We start from the raw sequence: 13056 nt of genomic DNA on the forward strand, positions 1-13056 counted from the left end.
AATAATATATTAATTTTATGTTCAAATATTATAAAAAAATAATATTCATCATTAAAATAGATCAACAATAAAAATAAAACACACTATACAATCAATTTAACATAATGAAACCTTTTATATAATAATAATAAATAAAAAATTACCACCACATTTTATGAACGAAATAGTTTCACAGTTTCATCAATACACAAATCAACGTAATGCTAGATGAGACATTTGTCATTTTCAAGTTTCCAATAGATGGATCCATTTCAATCTAATTATGAAATGGTTTCACTGTTTGCTAATTAAACAACATGTTCTTAACAATTATGAAATGGTTTCTCTGTCGTAATAATGAAATTGCTTCACTGTTCGCTAATTACACAACATTTTCTTATCAATTATGAAATGGTTTCACTTTCTTCATACACTCATTTCATCAGCCAATTTCTTCCAATACGAATACGTTTCATAGAGTCAATGCATTTACCATTACATCTTTGTTAACCATTAAGTGAACAAAATCATCCAAAAATAAAAATGAAACAAAATGAAACAATTTCATCAAATATTGTTGATAAGAAAACAAGATTATGCAAGAATATTATATTACGCAACCAGTTCATCCCCAAAAGTTTTATAAAACAAGTTCCTCAATGAACGTTTTCACGAACCAATCTGCATACGTTTCATAAAACAAGCTCCTCAATGAACGTTTTTATGAATAAATCTAACATAAATTTGTTTCACAACTGATTATATTTTTACCAGTTCATGAATCTTTGTTTGGATCTGTTACTGATTTCGTGGATTAATAAATATAATAATTTTCGATTTTCATATTATTACCACTAATAAACCGAGAAACCAAATAACAATATTCAATTTTTAAAATTCTAATTTAAACAAACATTTAAATATACCATTTATAAAATTTTCTTTATTATGTTACCTTAATTAAGATTTATTAATAACTTTCATATTTAATAGAAAACAATGTACATGACAAATCTATCCTTAATGATTAAATTTAATTAAGAATTTTTTTTTCTATTGGTCGAAATTAGTTTACACGATTTCTAATAATTAGACGGTTTTCATTTGATCCCGCCTCTCTCTCTCTCTCTATATATATATGTATATATAAAGCATAAGAAACCCATCCGTGGCTTCTTCTTCTTCATTTCAACCGCCTTGTCCATCTCTCATTCTCTCCCTCTCTAAAACTCGCGTCTTCTCTCGAAATTTCACGTCAAATTACTGAAGAAATCGAAGTAACAATCATAAATTCGAATTCCACTCTTAAAACCCTTCCTAAAAGTATAAATTTCATTCGTTTTTATTAGGGTGTTTATGTTAGAATTTTCGAGATTGATGTATAATTGTGTATATGTTTAGATTAAGAATTGGAATTGTTGAAATATTGTTATTATATATGTTTTGGAATGCTTGTGTTGGTTTAAATTTATGTAGAAATTAAAAGGGTAGATTATGATTCAATATGGTTAGGTTGTGTATAACTGTGTATAGGTTTAACCGCACATCAATTGTTCGATTAAATGCCTAAGAGAGTAAAATTGCATGATTAAGCTTAGGATAATGACCGTTGAGCTTTGTTTTAGTATTTTGTATGTAAAAGTATGTTTAGTGCATGTAAATATAGCAAATTATGGAATTTGAATCATAAAAGTTAGTTGAAAAATTGTGAAATCGGATTTTACCGACAATGCAGCTTTTGTACTTTGAGAGTGTATAACTCACAAACCTTAAGTCATAATAAACTCGTATTTTTTATTTAGAAATCCCTTACTATGCACTACAACTTTCATGAGGGTCGAAAAACCAATTATGACTCGAAACAGTGTGTTATTAGGGATGTTTGCACTGTATTTGGGATTAATCTGCTATTTTGTAAAATTCGTATAAAATAGATGGATAATCCAAATGAGGTGATTTCAAAACTAGTAGATTCATCATATACCATACTAAAACTTTCATTTCGATAGTATCTTCTGTATTGACCTCTAAATGGGGTAAAAATACTCTCTAAAATGAGGATAGAAGCTGTTAAAAGCCGAGAACAGAGCTATATGATAAAAACACTCTCTAAAATGAGGGATAGAAGCTGTTAAAAGCCGAGAACGAAGCTATATGAAACTAATTTTTGTGTTTGAGTTCTTAATGCATATATGGATGTCCCTTTTGAAGTTTAAGTTGTTTATAAACATGTAGGACCTAAGTAACTTGTTAATAGAATTAAGATATGGTTTTACGTCATTTAAGTAATAACCAAATAATGCATTCGATAGGCACCCGAGCAAGTCTAACCTTAACGTGAATCCTGTTTGATCGTGTTTTACTTCTCTATTTCGCCTAAGATACAAATTTCACTTCTTTTAACTCTTGGGAAACTAGTTGTTGTAGTTGACCATTCGTAACGCTGGTTCACTGACGGATGTCGAGTCCACCAAATAATAAATTCCAACTACGAGCTAATTACAACCAAAATTGTAATAGCGGTAAGTCGGGTCGACTCGGTTTAAACTTACTATGTCTAGAAAAATCAAATACAAGGTGACGGCTTAAAAGTAATTAAGGGGGGGGGGGGGTTGGATTTGATTAATTAGATTAAACATGCGATTAAAATTTATTATAAACAATGAGAACGAAATCCAACATTAGTTCACTCTCGATGATGATGTAAATACTTATCAGCGATCTCGTAAATGTAAAATGATAGGACAAGCTCAAGTCGGGTATGGTTATCAACAAGCTCTGACAACCTTTGTTTTCACCTAATCAGACATTAGCTAAAATCAGTTCTTTAGCTAAATTTTAACTACAAGTGGAACAATGAACAAGCTCTCAACATCCCAAGCGTAATTAGCTTTAACGAATTAGAAAACACCGATTCAAATAATTAAGCCCATATGCTCGGCTTAATATCACTTTGATTATGAGATTTCAAGAGCTCAAATTGAAAACTTTATTGATTTCAAAGAGTTCCATTGTCACTCTATCATAGCCACAAGACAATTATGTATATAATGTTTTTGAATAACAAGTATTCATAGGACTGTTAACTAATCGGCCAATTTAATTAACATTCAAATGAAATTAACGATTAACCTAGAAATCAAACAAATAAACTTGTCCCAAACCATTACAACGACATCTCAAAGTAGGAAAACATCAAAATCTAAAGTTAACTAATGTTGGAATAAATAAATTAGCCATACATAGCTAAAAATAGGTTACCGATTCTAAAGATTTTAGGATTTACCGAAAGAATCAGTTGATGATAAAAGTCCTCCTCAATCGATCGATCTCCTGCTGTCTTCTCCAATCGAACCCAGAAAACAGTTGACGTGTTCCCGATCTCTCGCTCGATCAAAACTGCTTCTCTGATGGGCTGCTGTTGTTGGGCTTTTTTGCTGTTGGTGGGCTGCTTGTTGTTGGACTGGTTGCTGTTGGTGTTGGGCCTCTTCTGTTGGACTGTTGGTGAGAGTGAGAGTGAGAGTGAGATGATCAACAACAAAAAAGAAAAAAAAACAAATAATCAAATTGTATTTTTCTTTTTCAAATTTGAATTACCTCAAATAATTAAAATTAAATTAGAACTTTTAAGCATCTAATTAATATTAACTACTAGAAAACTTTAGCATAAAAATATATAAAATTGACACTTATCATTCACCACCTGGTGATTGATCAACTGAATGTGATCAACAAATGTGTAATTATACACACACATATACATTGATTTTGGTTTATTGAATATTTTCTTTGAATCTTTTGGCGTTTCATTAAAATGTGTTTCATATGGACTTGGTTATGAAACTTGTGAACTATATTGAACTTGATTTTTTATGAACGTCATTCGGGTAAGTGACATATGTTTAATTTTCGTTGTTTTTAGAACAACCCAATTAATTGACACATTATTTGGATGTCTTCTATGGCGGTTTTATAGTCATGGCGTCCTGCAGGTGAACTCGATCCACAGGGTTAGGCCCAATAGTTACGTGAACCCACCTTGTGGACTAGGCCGATTTTATTGGCTCCGGGCGGATTGATCGATCCTAGGATTACCCACCATGTGACCGTGGTTAAATTCACAAGGGACTCGGGTGTGTGCCCGCATGTCGTCCCGACAGTTCGTGTGGTTTGTCCACCCCACGAATATTACAAGAATTAACGGATTTTGTTTTATACTATGTTTGAAATGAGAATTTTGAAACATCTTGATTTTTTATTAATTCAGTTTAATTGAATTGTAAGTCTTCCTTTTCATTATCGATGTTACATATTATTATTTCAAATTTATATTATAATCTGTTCACTGAGCCCCGTGCTTACCTGGTAAGAATAACATTGTAAATGATAAATGATATCATATGCAACAATTTATCCGGTAAGCGTTTACCTGGGTAAGAGTCATCACATTCACTTACCGAATAAGACTCTTCATCTTTATCATTGCTCTTACCAGGTAAGATTTTTGACTGTTGTCATGTTCATCCGGTAAAGAAAATTACACAGTAAGCACTTACTAGATAAACGTTTAGTAAACAACCCCTAAGAATAAAATCCTAAAACATACTAATTCTAAGTGTCACATATATGACCTAAAGAATATTATTAGATGGAACAAAAATGTATTTTTAATGTGTATATAAAAGTTACTATCTTCTCATTAAGAATTTATACTAAAGTATTAAATGTATTTATTAAATTGATGATGGACCAATTTAGCTTAATACAAATATAATTACCATTTGATATGAACGTTAGGTTCCAATTTGAACGAAAGTTATATTGAAAAGCGTAAGAAGAGATCTTCATCCTTGAATCAATCATAATCGAATGTCAACACTAATGAGGTGCACCGAATCACTTCCCTTATAAAGCGCAATTCATGGGTAGACATGAGATTAAAAGTCATCAAGGGTTCAGATCTCTTTCTTATGTTTCTCACCATAACTTCCCTTCTAACACGATGCTTGATTGTTATTCAATGACAAATAATAGGGACCCAAATGCAATTATATACATCCAATGCTTTGTATGTAGTAACATTGACTTTGGCTCTTTGTGTGCATGAGGATGTTATTGTTATGTACACACACTCCACATCCACACACACACACCAATTCACAGATTTCCTTTTCATCTCCTCCCCATATTTGCATACCCATCGGCCTCATTATTCATCACATGCTTTGCTAATTCAAGATTTTTATTAACACTCTGATTAACTAATCACCACCATGATGATGATTCAATCGGGTATCAACAATGCCACTGCCAACCCACTTTCTTCTTTCGCTGCTTCTCAGATCTTCGGCGGCTGCCACGAACGGAACATTCTCTTAAAGAAGACGAATGCCTCCACCGCCGCCGGCGGAGTCACTCACCGGAAAATATCTCTTTCCAACGGTGGTAATGGAGGAAGCAGAAGAAGAAGCCCAGATGTTGTTTGCCCGAAAGCTGTTTCTGACTCCAGTTATTCTCAGACCTGCCTCGATCCTGATGCCAGCAACGTAAGCACCCTCCCTCCCTCTTTTTCTCTACACAATCAGAAACAAAAATGGAAACTTTTTTGGTTCCATGAATTAATCTGTTGGTTTCGAGCTGATCTTTGGTTCTCTCTCTTGGTTTATGTGTAAATCACATGGTTTTCTTTGAAACATTCACGATATAGTAATGGGATCAAAATCTTGAAACCCCATTTCCAAAATCTTGAAACCCCATTTCGACATTGGAACTAACTACAGAAATCTAGCTGTTAAATTCTGTTTACTCGTGTGTAGCATTTCACGCTTTTGATTAACATTTCATGTCATAACCATTTGGTTCAAGGATCAGGACCGGTTATGTCGTGTAAATCTCATCATAGCCGTTGTGGGTCACGTAAGCCTACCCGGATATATGTTAATGGTTATTATATATATATATATGTATATGTGCAATGATATGATTCAAGATTTGAATGTGCAGAGTGTGCTTGGAATCATTCTTGGTGGTGGAGCTGGGACTCGGCTATATCCTCTTACTAAGAAAAGAGCCAAGCCTGCAGTTCCTTTGGGGGCTAATTACAGGCTAATAGATATACCTGTAAGCAATTGCTTGAACAGCAACGTATCAAAGATATATGTTCTCACCCAATTCAATTCCGCGTCTCTAAATCGTCATCTGTCACGGGCGTACGCAAGCAACATGGGCGGTTATAAGAACGAAGGCTTTGTTGAAGTTCTTGCGGCACAACAAAGTCCCGAGAATCCTGATTGGTTCCAGGTAATGATCAACTGAGTTGAACCCACCCTGCATCGTTTGGTTGTTTTTCCGTTAAGTTGTCTGTATGGATGAAGCTAATTTTGTTGAGTTTCGAATGAGTAGGGTACAGCGGATGCTGTAAGGCAGTATCTGTGGTTGCTTGAAGAACAGAATGTGTTGGAGTTTTTGGTTCTTGCCGGTGACCATTTGTATCGAATGGACTACGAAAAATTCATCCAAGCACACAGGGAAAGTGATGCTGATATAACCGTGGCCGCTCTGCCCATGGATGAAAAGCGTGCCACTGCATTCGGTCTAATGAAGATAGATGAGGAAGGAAGAATAATCGAGTTCTCAGAAAAGCCAAAGGGGGAGAAACTACAGGCAATGAAGGTATGTATCACCATTTCCTCTAATTTGAAACTGTCGACAGTCGTGAATCTTTCTTGCGAATAACGTTAACTATTCATCTTAGGTTGACACCACCATTCTAGGCCTCGATGACAAGAGAGCGAAAGAAATGCCTTTCATTGCGAGTATGGGTATATATGTTTTCAGTAAGAACGTTATGTTGGATTTGCTCAGAGAGAAGTTTCCAAAGGCAAATGACTTTGGAAGTGAAGTAATTCCCGGTGCAACTTCAATTGGCCTGCGGGTAAGTTGTACGTGCTATATATACATACATATATATATATACATATGTTTCTATAAAACGATCGGGTGACGTTTACTACAATGCTTTCAAATACTTGCATCTAGTTATGGATTATGAAATTTCTTCCATTCCTTTTAGGTACAAGCATACCTATATGATGGTTATTGGGAAGACATTGGTACCATTGAGGCTTTCTATCATGCAAATCTTGGAATCACAAAGAAGCCAATACCAGATTTCAGGTCAGCTGCATACCCTTTTTGGGCATACTCTTGATTTGTTCATATATATATATATATATATATATATATATATATATATGTGTGTGTGTGTGTGTGTATGTATATATATAGCTGCATACCGTTGATTTGTTCATATATATAGATTCTTATTTATGATGATGCAGTTTCTATGATCGGTCTGCTCCAATTTATACACAACCACGATATCTACCACCTTCTAAAATGTTGAATGCTGATGTTACAAACAGTGTGATTGGTGAGGGTTGTGTGATCAAGGTACTTGGGATGAATCACCTCTGCTTTTCATTCAGCAATCTGTTACTAGTTCCGTTTTTCTGAGTTTCTTCGTTGCAGAACTGTAAAATTCATCATTCGGTGATTGGTCTTCGGTCATGCATCTCTGATGGTGTTATTATTGAAGACACTTTGCTCATGGGAGCTGATTACTATGAGGTTATTAGCTGAATTTGTCAAGACAACCATTTCTCTTTTTCTTGTTTCCTTTTTCTTATTACGATTTATGTGGAGCAGACTGATACAGACAGAAGACTGTTAGAAGCAAAGGGTGGGGTTTCTATTGGTATTGGAAAGAATACCCATATCAGGAGAGCAATAATTGACAAAAATGCTAGAATTGGAGATGATGTCAAGGTAAATATATGATCAAGAGAAATGATACCAATTACTTTATAGTATAGCAGTTGCATCATATATTTATGCTTTTTCTTGCAGATTCTGAACAAAGACAATGTCGAAGAAACAGCAAGGGAAACAGACGGTTACTTCATTAAGAGCGGGATTGTGACCGTGATCAAAGACGCCTTGATTCCAAGCGGAACCGTAATCTGAGACGTTTCGACCCACCAGGCATACCCGATCTTGTCATCGGCCGTCTGGGATTATGAGCATTTAAGTAGTCACAGTTATGCTTTGGCCTTGCTTCTTTTTATAGCAATAACTTGTGTCCCTGTTTATTTGTTTTTCAAATAGTTGATCAAAGGCATCTAATAAAATGGTATACAAGAAATTTAACAAACACATCATCCTTCTTTTTGGGTTGGGCCACACATCACATATCAGCTAGCTTTTTGACTAGGCATAATTAGAAACAAAACTAAAAGAAAAACCATCTTAAATAGCTTTTTCAAACAGCCAGATTATGGTTTACTAAACAGGGCTTCTTCAAAAAATAAACTAGCTTGCTCTTTTACACACATATACAAAGAAACTAAACATCAATCAGACACCAACTTGTTTAACATAAATGTCTTGCTTCTTTACACATCTGTCAGCCCATAACAGAACAAACTACTCAACATAATGCGTGGCTGGCTTTCGTTTCGTTTTATAACCACGGCCAGGAAAATATATGAAGAAACTAATCATCAGCACTAATATCAATCAAAGAATATATACCATTTTGCTGCTTCTTCCTTATGGACTCATATTGCAATCCCGCATGTATGCCTGCTCGTAGTCAACAAACCTGTTCCAGTATCCTCGGAACTTGGGAATTCCTATCTCCAGCCATGGTTTCAAATTCCCGTTGTAGTGAATCACTGCAGCTCTTTCAATCTCCCTCTGGCTCACGCTTGGATTATACCCCAGCCCAAGTACATGCCATGACTTCTCTAGTGGGTATACACGTTTCCAAAATGTTATCAAACCGGGTGGTAGCGTTCCCAACTTCCACAGTTGTCTCCCTTGATTCTGCACCAAATGCATGACAAAAAGATCATGACTCGAGATTTTCAGCTGGAATCGAGTTGAAAGCTCAAAATGCTTTTTAGATATTTCCGTGGATCAAAAGACTGTTTGGCAAACTAGTGACCAATAAGCTAGTTGTTAGCTGAAAAACTAGCAATTGCTTATTGGTAAATAAATTAGTTATTAAAGTAATCATGTTTGCTAAAAACCACATAATAAGCTAGATGACAAAGTAAAATGCCCTAAAAACATGTTGAAGGTTAATTGGAAAAATACATGTCATGTCACAATTGGAAAAAGTCACCCAGAGGCTAGAGCTTGTTGAAACGCTACCTGAAGTAGTTTTTTAAAAAGCTAGATTATAAAAAAAACCAAATGGGGATTTTTCAGTAAGCTCAAAAAAGCTAGCTTATGGTTGCCAAACATAGCCCAAGGGTCGCTGCTACTATTATTGTGTTATTCCTTGCTACAAGCATAAAGAATGACATGTTTGATTCGTAGTTAAGAACATTAATGAACCACTTACCAAATTTTGCCATGAATGATAAACTTCTGTGATATTCTGTTTCTTCCATTCCTCCAAATCAAATATATTCATTCCATACGCCCAACCACAAGCACGGGGATCAAAATTTTTAGCTATGATAGGATTTGAGAAGTTGAGATATCGGTCAAACCGATGGAAGCTTTCCCCACAGGTCTCAACAGCACCATTCACCTTGCCCTTCAGATCAAGAGACCAAAGACCTGTCAAATCCTTCTGGACCACTATATCATCATCCAAGAACAGCACTTTACTAAGCTTTGGAAAGATCTCCGGAAGGTAAAACCGAAGATGATTCATAATTGACAGATACTTTGGGTTGCGGAACTTCAGGTTTGAATCAGGCTCAGCCCTACGTGTTTTGAAATAATAATCAATCATGTTCTGTGAAGCCAACTGCTTGAGAACTGGGCTGTAACTCGCATTTAGCCATGTAAATTCCTCAACGTTCTGCACTTGTATTGTAGCCTTGCTGGGTGGGTTTGCAAGAAACCACATCCTCATTGCAGCATAATTGAGCCTATCAGTGACAATGTGGAACACATGTTTCGAAGAATCCTGCCCCAGAGAACATGCTTTGATGTTAAATATTAGAACATTGAAATACTATTAAAACTTCATTAAGAAAGTAAAAAAACTTATGTAAGGACATAATCACCTTGGCACTAGAAACAGTTGAATTCACAACTACTGCTGTAGCTAACACGTTATCCGAAAACAGTGCATAGTGGAACAGCTTGGGGTCTTCTAGTTTTTCTTGATTTGAGAATTGCTGTGCAGAAGAATTTAAAGAATAGTATTCGGTTGAAAGGCGTAAGGGAAGACAATGGAGACCCTTAGGAACAGTTTTGGCAGTTAAGTGAGTCAAAAACAAGGCCTGTTTCTTGTGGACCCGCTGTTGTTCCTCGGTTGAGTGAATAATAGCACGGAGTTTTTTTACAACAGCAGTGCAGTCATCCTGTATTTGCTTTCCTTTTGCCAACGTTTGCTCCATCGCCTTCAGCTTGTCTGAGGCACTAGATTTAGGGCAAGATAACTTATTTATCATAACCCAAAATGGATCACCATAGCCAACTAGCCATTTATGGCAAATTTATGCTCTTCTAACATCCTATATTTGAGTTCAGTTTCCAAACTTTGCAAACAGTTAAAGAATAATATAATTGAGAACTGAAAAATGTAGTCTTCAACAAAGTGACTCAAATGCAGGAATTGAGGGAGTACTATTTTTATGTAAAATATAAAGTAAATTGAGGCTTACCTTTTTGGTAGATCTGCATCCTTGGTTGCATCACCAAGTACTCTTTGGACTTCCTTCATACGTAACCGAAGTTCCCTAATAAAATGAACATTGGTCCTCGTTGCTGAAAGAGAAAGGTAAAGTCTTCCCCTAATCAATTGATCCTTCAGATACCGAACACGAGAATCTACCAAAACACGTTCATTGGGTTTCTCGCTTTTGGTTTTTGCAGGTCCCCTTTCACCAACTTTCTGAGGAAGTTCGATGAACTGTCCCTCTTGTTTGGTTTCCTATAAGATCAGACATCAACATGAATCAAGTCTCCACACGTGAAGCTAAATTTGCACTTAATCTGTGTAGTGCTATGCGGGTTCATCACGTAATCAGAATATTAGAGATTTGGAGTTCTTTAACAGGCACAAAACCTAGTGAATTCATTGATCAAATGGAACATAGAGCGTTATTAAAAAAAATTACTGAAGCCAACTCTTAGTACATAAGATGCAGACATGCTGTTGCTTTCTAAATCAATAGCAATAGTTGCTCAATAAAACGTAAGATTACCAGAAAGGAAAGTAATGACATAACACCAACATCGATATGCAACCATTGTGGTAATTTCTTAAAGACGATCTGTTATCAATATTATAAAATCTTCTACTTAAGGGCCATCCATGTCATGTTTGGTAGGATCAACTAAAAACAGTTCATGATCATGAGTATGCTAGCAAGAAACGCTCAAAACACAAAAGAGTTTTACAAGTATCAATTGTGGTTGTACCTAAATCATCAAAAACTTAAGGGGAAAAATACATTTGAGTGCTTATAAGCCACCAGGCTCAAAACAGAAAACATGTGATATGTAAATCTTTTTCACTCTGCATAGTAATAAATCAGATCCAAATCTACATGCAAATTATTGAACACATCATGCTACATTATGGCTTCATTCAATTATTACCAACTTAAGTATACAGCTAGACATGAATACTATTTAAAGATTGGCAGGTCACAAGAGGCATGAAAGTGACAGCACAGCAACAATCCCAGATAAATTTTAAATAACGGTGTAAGCTTGAGTGGCTAACAATGTATACTCAGGCACCTTTAACTTCACATTTTCCTTGTTTTCGACCGATTCAAATCCGTTCTCACTGCCATCGACTCCGTGCAACCCTTGAGTCAATTGCCTGATGGGGTTGTCGTCTTGAGCCGAAACAATGGTGCCAAGTTCCTTTGATTCTGATAAAACTTCAGCGTTAAAATTGTCAAGTTGATCATATGATATAGGGTGAGGGTTAGGGTTAGGGTAAAACAAACCTTCAGTAAGCTGTCTAGTCTTCCTGGACCTTTCACCATCAGGCTGTTGAACAGATCTAGTCAAATTTTCCAAATAAACATCACCTGATGATTCTTTTTTTGCTGCAGATAACTCCTGAAAACAGGAATCAATTGAAAGGTGGAGAAATGAAATTTTTTCCAAGTATCCAAATTCGGCAAGTAAATTGATGATGTTACCTACCTGTGGAAGCAAACTTAGGGGGATGGCGTCTCGATTCAACGACTGAAGGTAATAATACATAAACATAAGAACTCACAAACAATTAATTCGAGATCATTGAGATTGCAAACTGAGGAATGAACTTACAAGTGTTGAAGGCTCCTGAATGAATTCATCTGTAGCTGCTAGCAGAAGAAAAACAAAACAATCAGATAAATAAGATTAGAAAAGCTTTAAATAAGAACTTTAGAAAAGAAAAGGGAATAGTTATAAAGTTGAAGAAGAAGATCTGAGAGTAAGAGAAGAAGAGTTACAAAAGGAAGTAAATGAAGCGAGTCTATCAGTGTAAAGAACAATGGGAGCAATAACCGTCAGGAAAAGCAACACCAGCACTGGCTTCCTTAGTCTCGTCTTCATCTTCTCTCTTCCAAAAGCAACCCTCCTCCGGTAATGAAATCAGAAAACCCCCAACTTCTATGGCGAAAACGATGAAATCTGAATATTCATTCTTCTAAGAAGGAGAAATTGGGTAAACAAAACAACAATGGCAGGTCAGATGATTTCAAGAGCTCAGAGACAGAGAAGAAAGCAAGCAAAGGGAAGAGAGAAGCTCAAAATTGAAAGTGAAAATGGAGGATTTGTCGGCTATGAATGTGGATGGTGGATTACAAGAGCACACATTTTGGTCCAATTACTTCTTTTCATTATTATTTTATTTTGATATTTTTTTCCTTTTTATTTTTTTAGTTAATGTTAGGGGTGTTTGGAATTGCTTATCAAAATTGTTTTTTAACTTATTTCAGTTTGACATCGAAGGTAAGTTGTTTTTTAGTGTTTGGGTAAGAAAAAGAAATTGTTTATACCGATGTCAAACCGGTAATAAGCAGTTTTTGATAAGTTAATCTTTCT

General features: G+C 35.4%; 2 protein-coding genes across 4 annotated transcripts; one reads left to right on the forward strand and one right to left on the reverse strand.

Moving 5' to 3' along the window:
• The first annotated feature begins 5128 nt into the window (after positions 1–5128).
• Positions 5129–8192, forward strand: LOC112522583 (glucose-1-phosphate adenylyltransferase small subunit, chloroplastic/amyloplastic-like). Its single transcript, XM_025131800.1, has 9 exons — positions 5129–5525; positions 5983–6279; positions 6382–6651; positions 6734–6913; positions 7052–7155; positions 7320–7431; positions 7510–7608; positions 7687–7806; positions 7888–8192. Exons 1-9 carry the CDS (start codon positions 5253–5255, stop codon positions 8002–8004), a joined length of 1572 nt encoding a protein of 523 aa, XP_024987568.1. The 5' UTR covers positions 5129–5252; the 3' UTR covers positions 8005–8192.
• Positions 8193–8270: 78 nt separating this feature from the next.
• Positions 8271–12761, reverse strand: LOC112522581 (probable galacturonosyltransferase 4). 3 transcript variants are annotated; one of them, XM_025131798.1, is made up of 9 exons: positions 12462–12761; positions 12295–12329; positions 12169–12210; positions 11967–12081; positions 11752–11897; positions 10668–10936; positions 10065–10422; positions 9389–9964; positions 8271–8865 (listed from the first exon to the last, which is right to left on the reverse strand). In XM_025131798.1, the coding sequence occupies exons 1-9, from the start codon at positions 12562–12564 to the stop codon at positions 8590–8592; spliced, it is 1920 nt and encodes a 639-aa protein (XP_024987566.1). In that variant the 5' UTR covers positions 12565–12761; the 3' UTR covers positions 8271–8589. The 3 variants fall into 3 exon arrangements, with proteins under 3 accessions (XP_024987566.1, XP_024987565.1, XP_024987567.1); XM_025131797.1 differs by having other exon boundaries at positions 12295–12332; XM_025131799.1 differs by having other exon boundaries at positions 11752–11888; positions 12295–12332; positions 12462–12760.
• Between the last annotated feature and the right edge of the window lie 295 nt (positions 12762–13056).

The sequence above is a fragment of the Cynara cardunculus genome (assembly GCF_001531365.2).
Source record: "Cynara cardunculus var. scolymus isolate 2C chromosome LG 12, CcrdV1, whole genome shotgun sequence".
In the NCBI taxonomy this organism is placed as follows: Eukaryota; Viridiplantae; Streptophyta; class Magnoliopsida; order Asterales; family Asteraceae; genus Cynara; species Cynara cardunculus.

Bases quoted from the DNA above. Each gene is read 5' to 3' on its own strand.
- LOC112522583 (XM_025131800.1), top strand. From the start codon at position 5,253: ATGATGATGATTCAATCGGGTATCAACAATGCCACTGCCAACCCACTT. The intron at 6,280-6,381 runs GTAATGATCAAC...TCGAATGAGTAG, and splicing joins AGAATCCTGATTGGTTCCAG to GGTACAGCGGATGCTGTAAG. The intron at 7,432-7,509 runs GTACTTGGGATG...TCTTCGTTGCAG, and splicing joins GTGAGGGTTGTGTGATCAAG to AACTGTAAAATTCATCATTC.
- LOC112522581 (XM_025131797.1), bottom strand. From the start codon at position 12,564: ATGAAGACGAGACTAAGGAAGCCAGTGCTGGTGTTGCTTTTCCTGACG. The intron at 11,898-11,966 runs GTTTGTTTTACC...TTAACGCTGAAG, and splicing joins GACTAGACAGCTTACTGAAG to TTTTATCAGAATCAAAGGAA. The intron at 10,423-10,667 runs GTAAGCCTCAAT...CCCTAAATCTAG, and splicing joins GATGCAGATCTACCAAAAAG to TGCCTCAGACAAGCTGAAGG.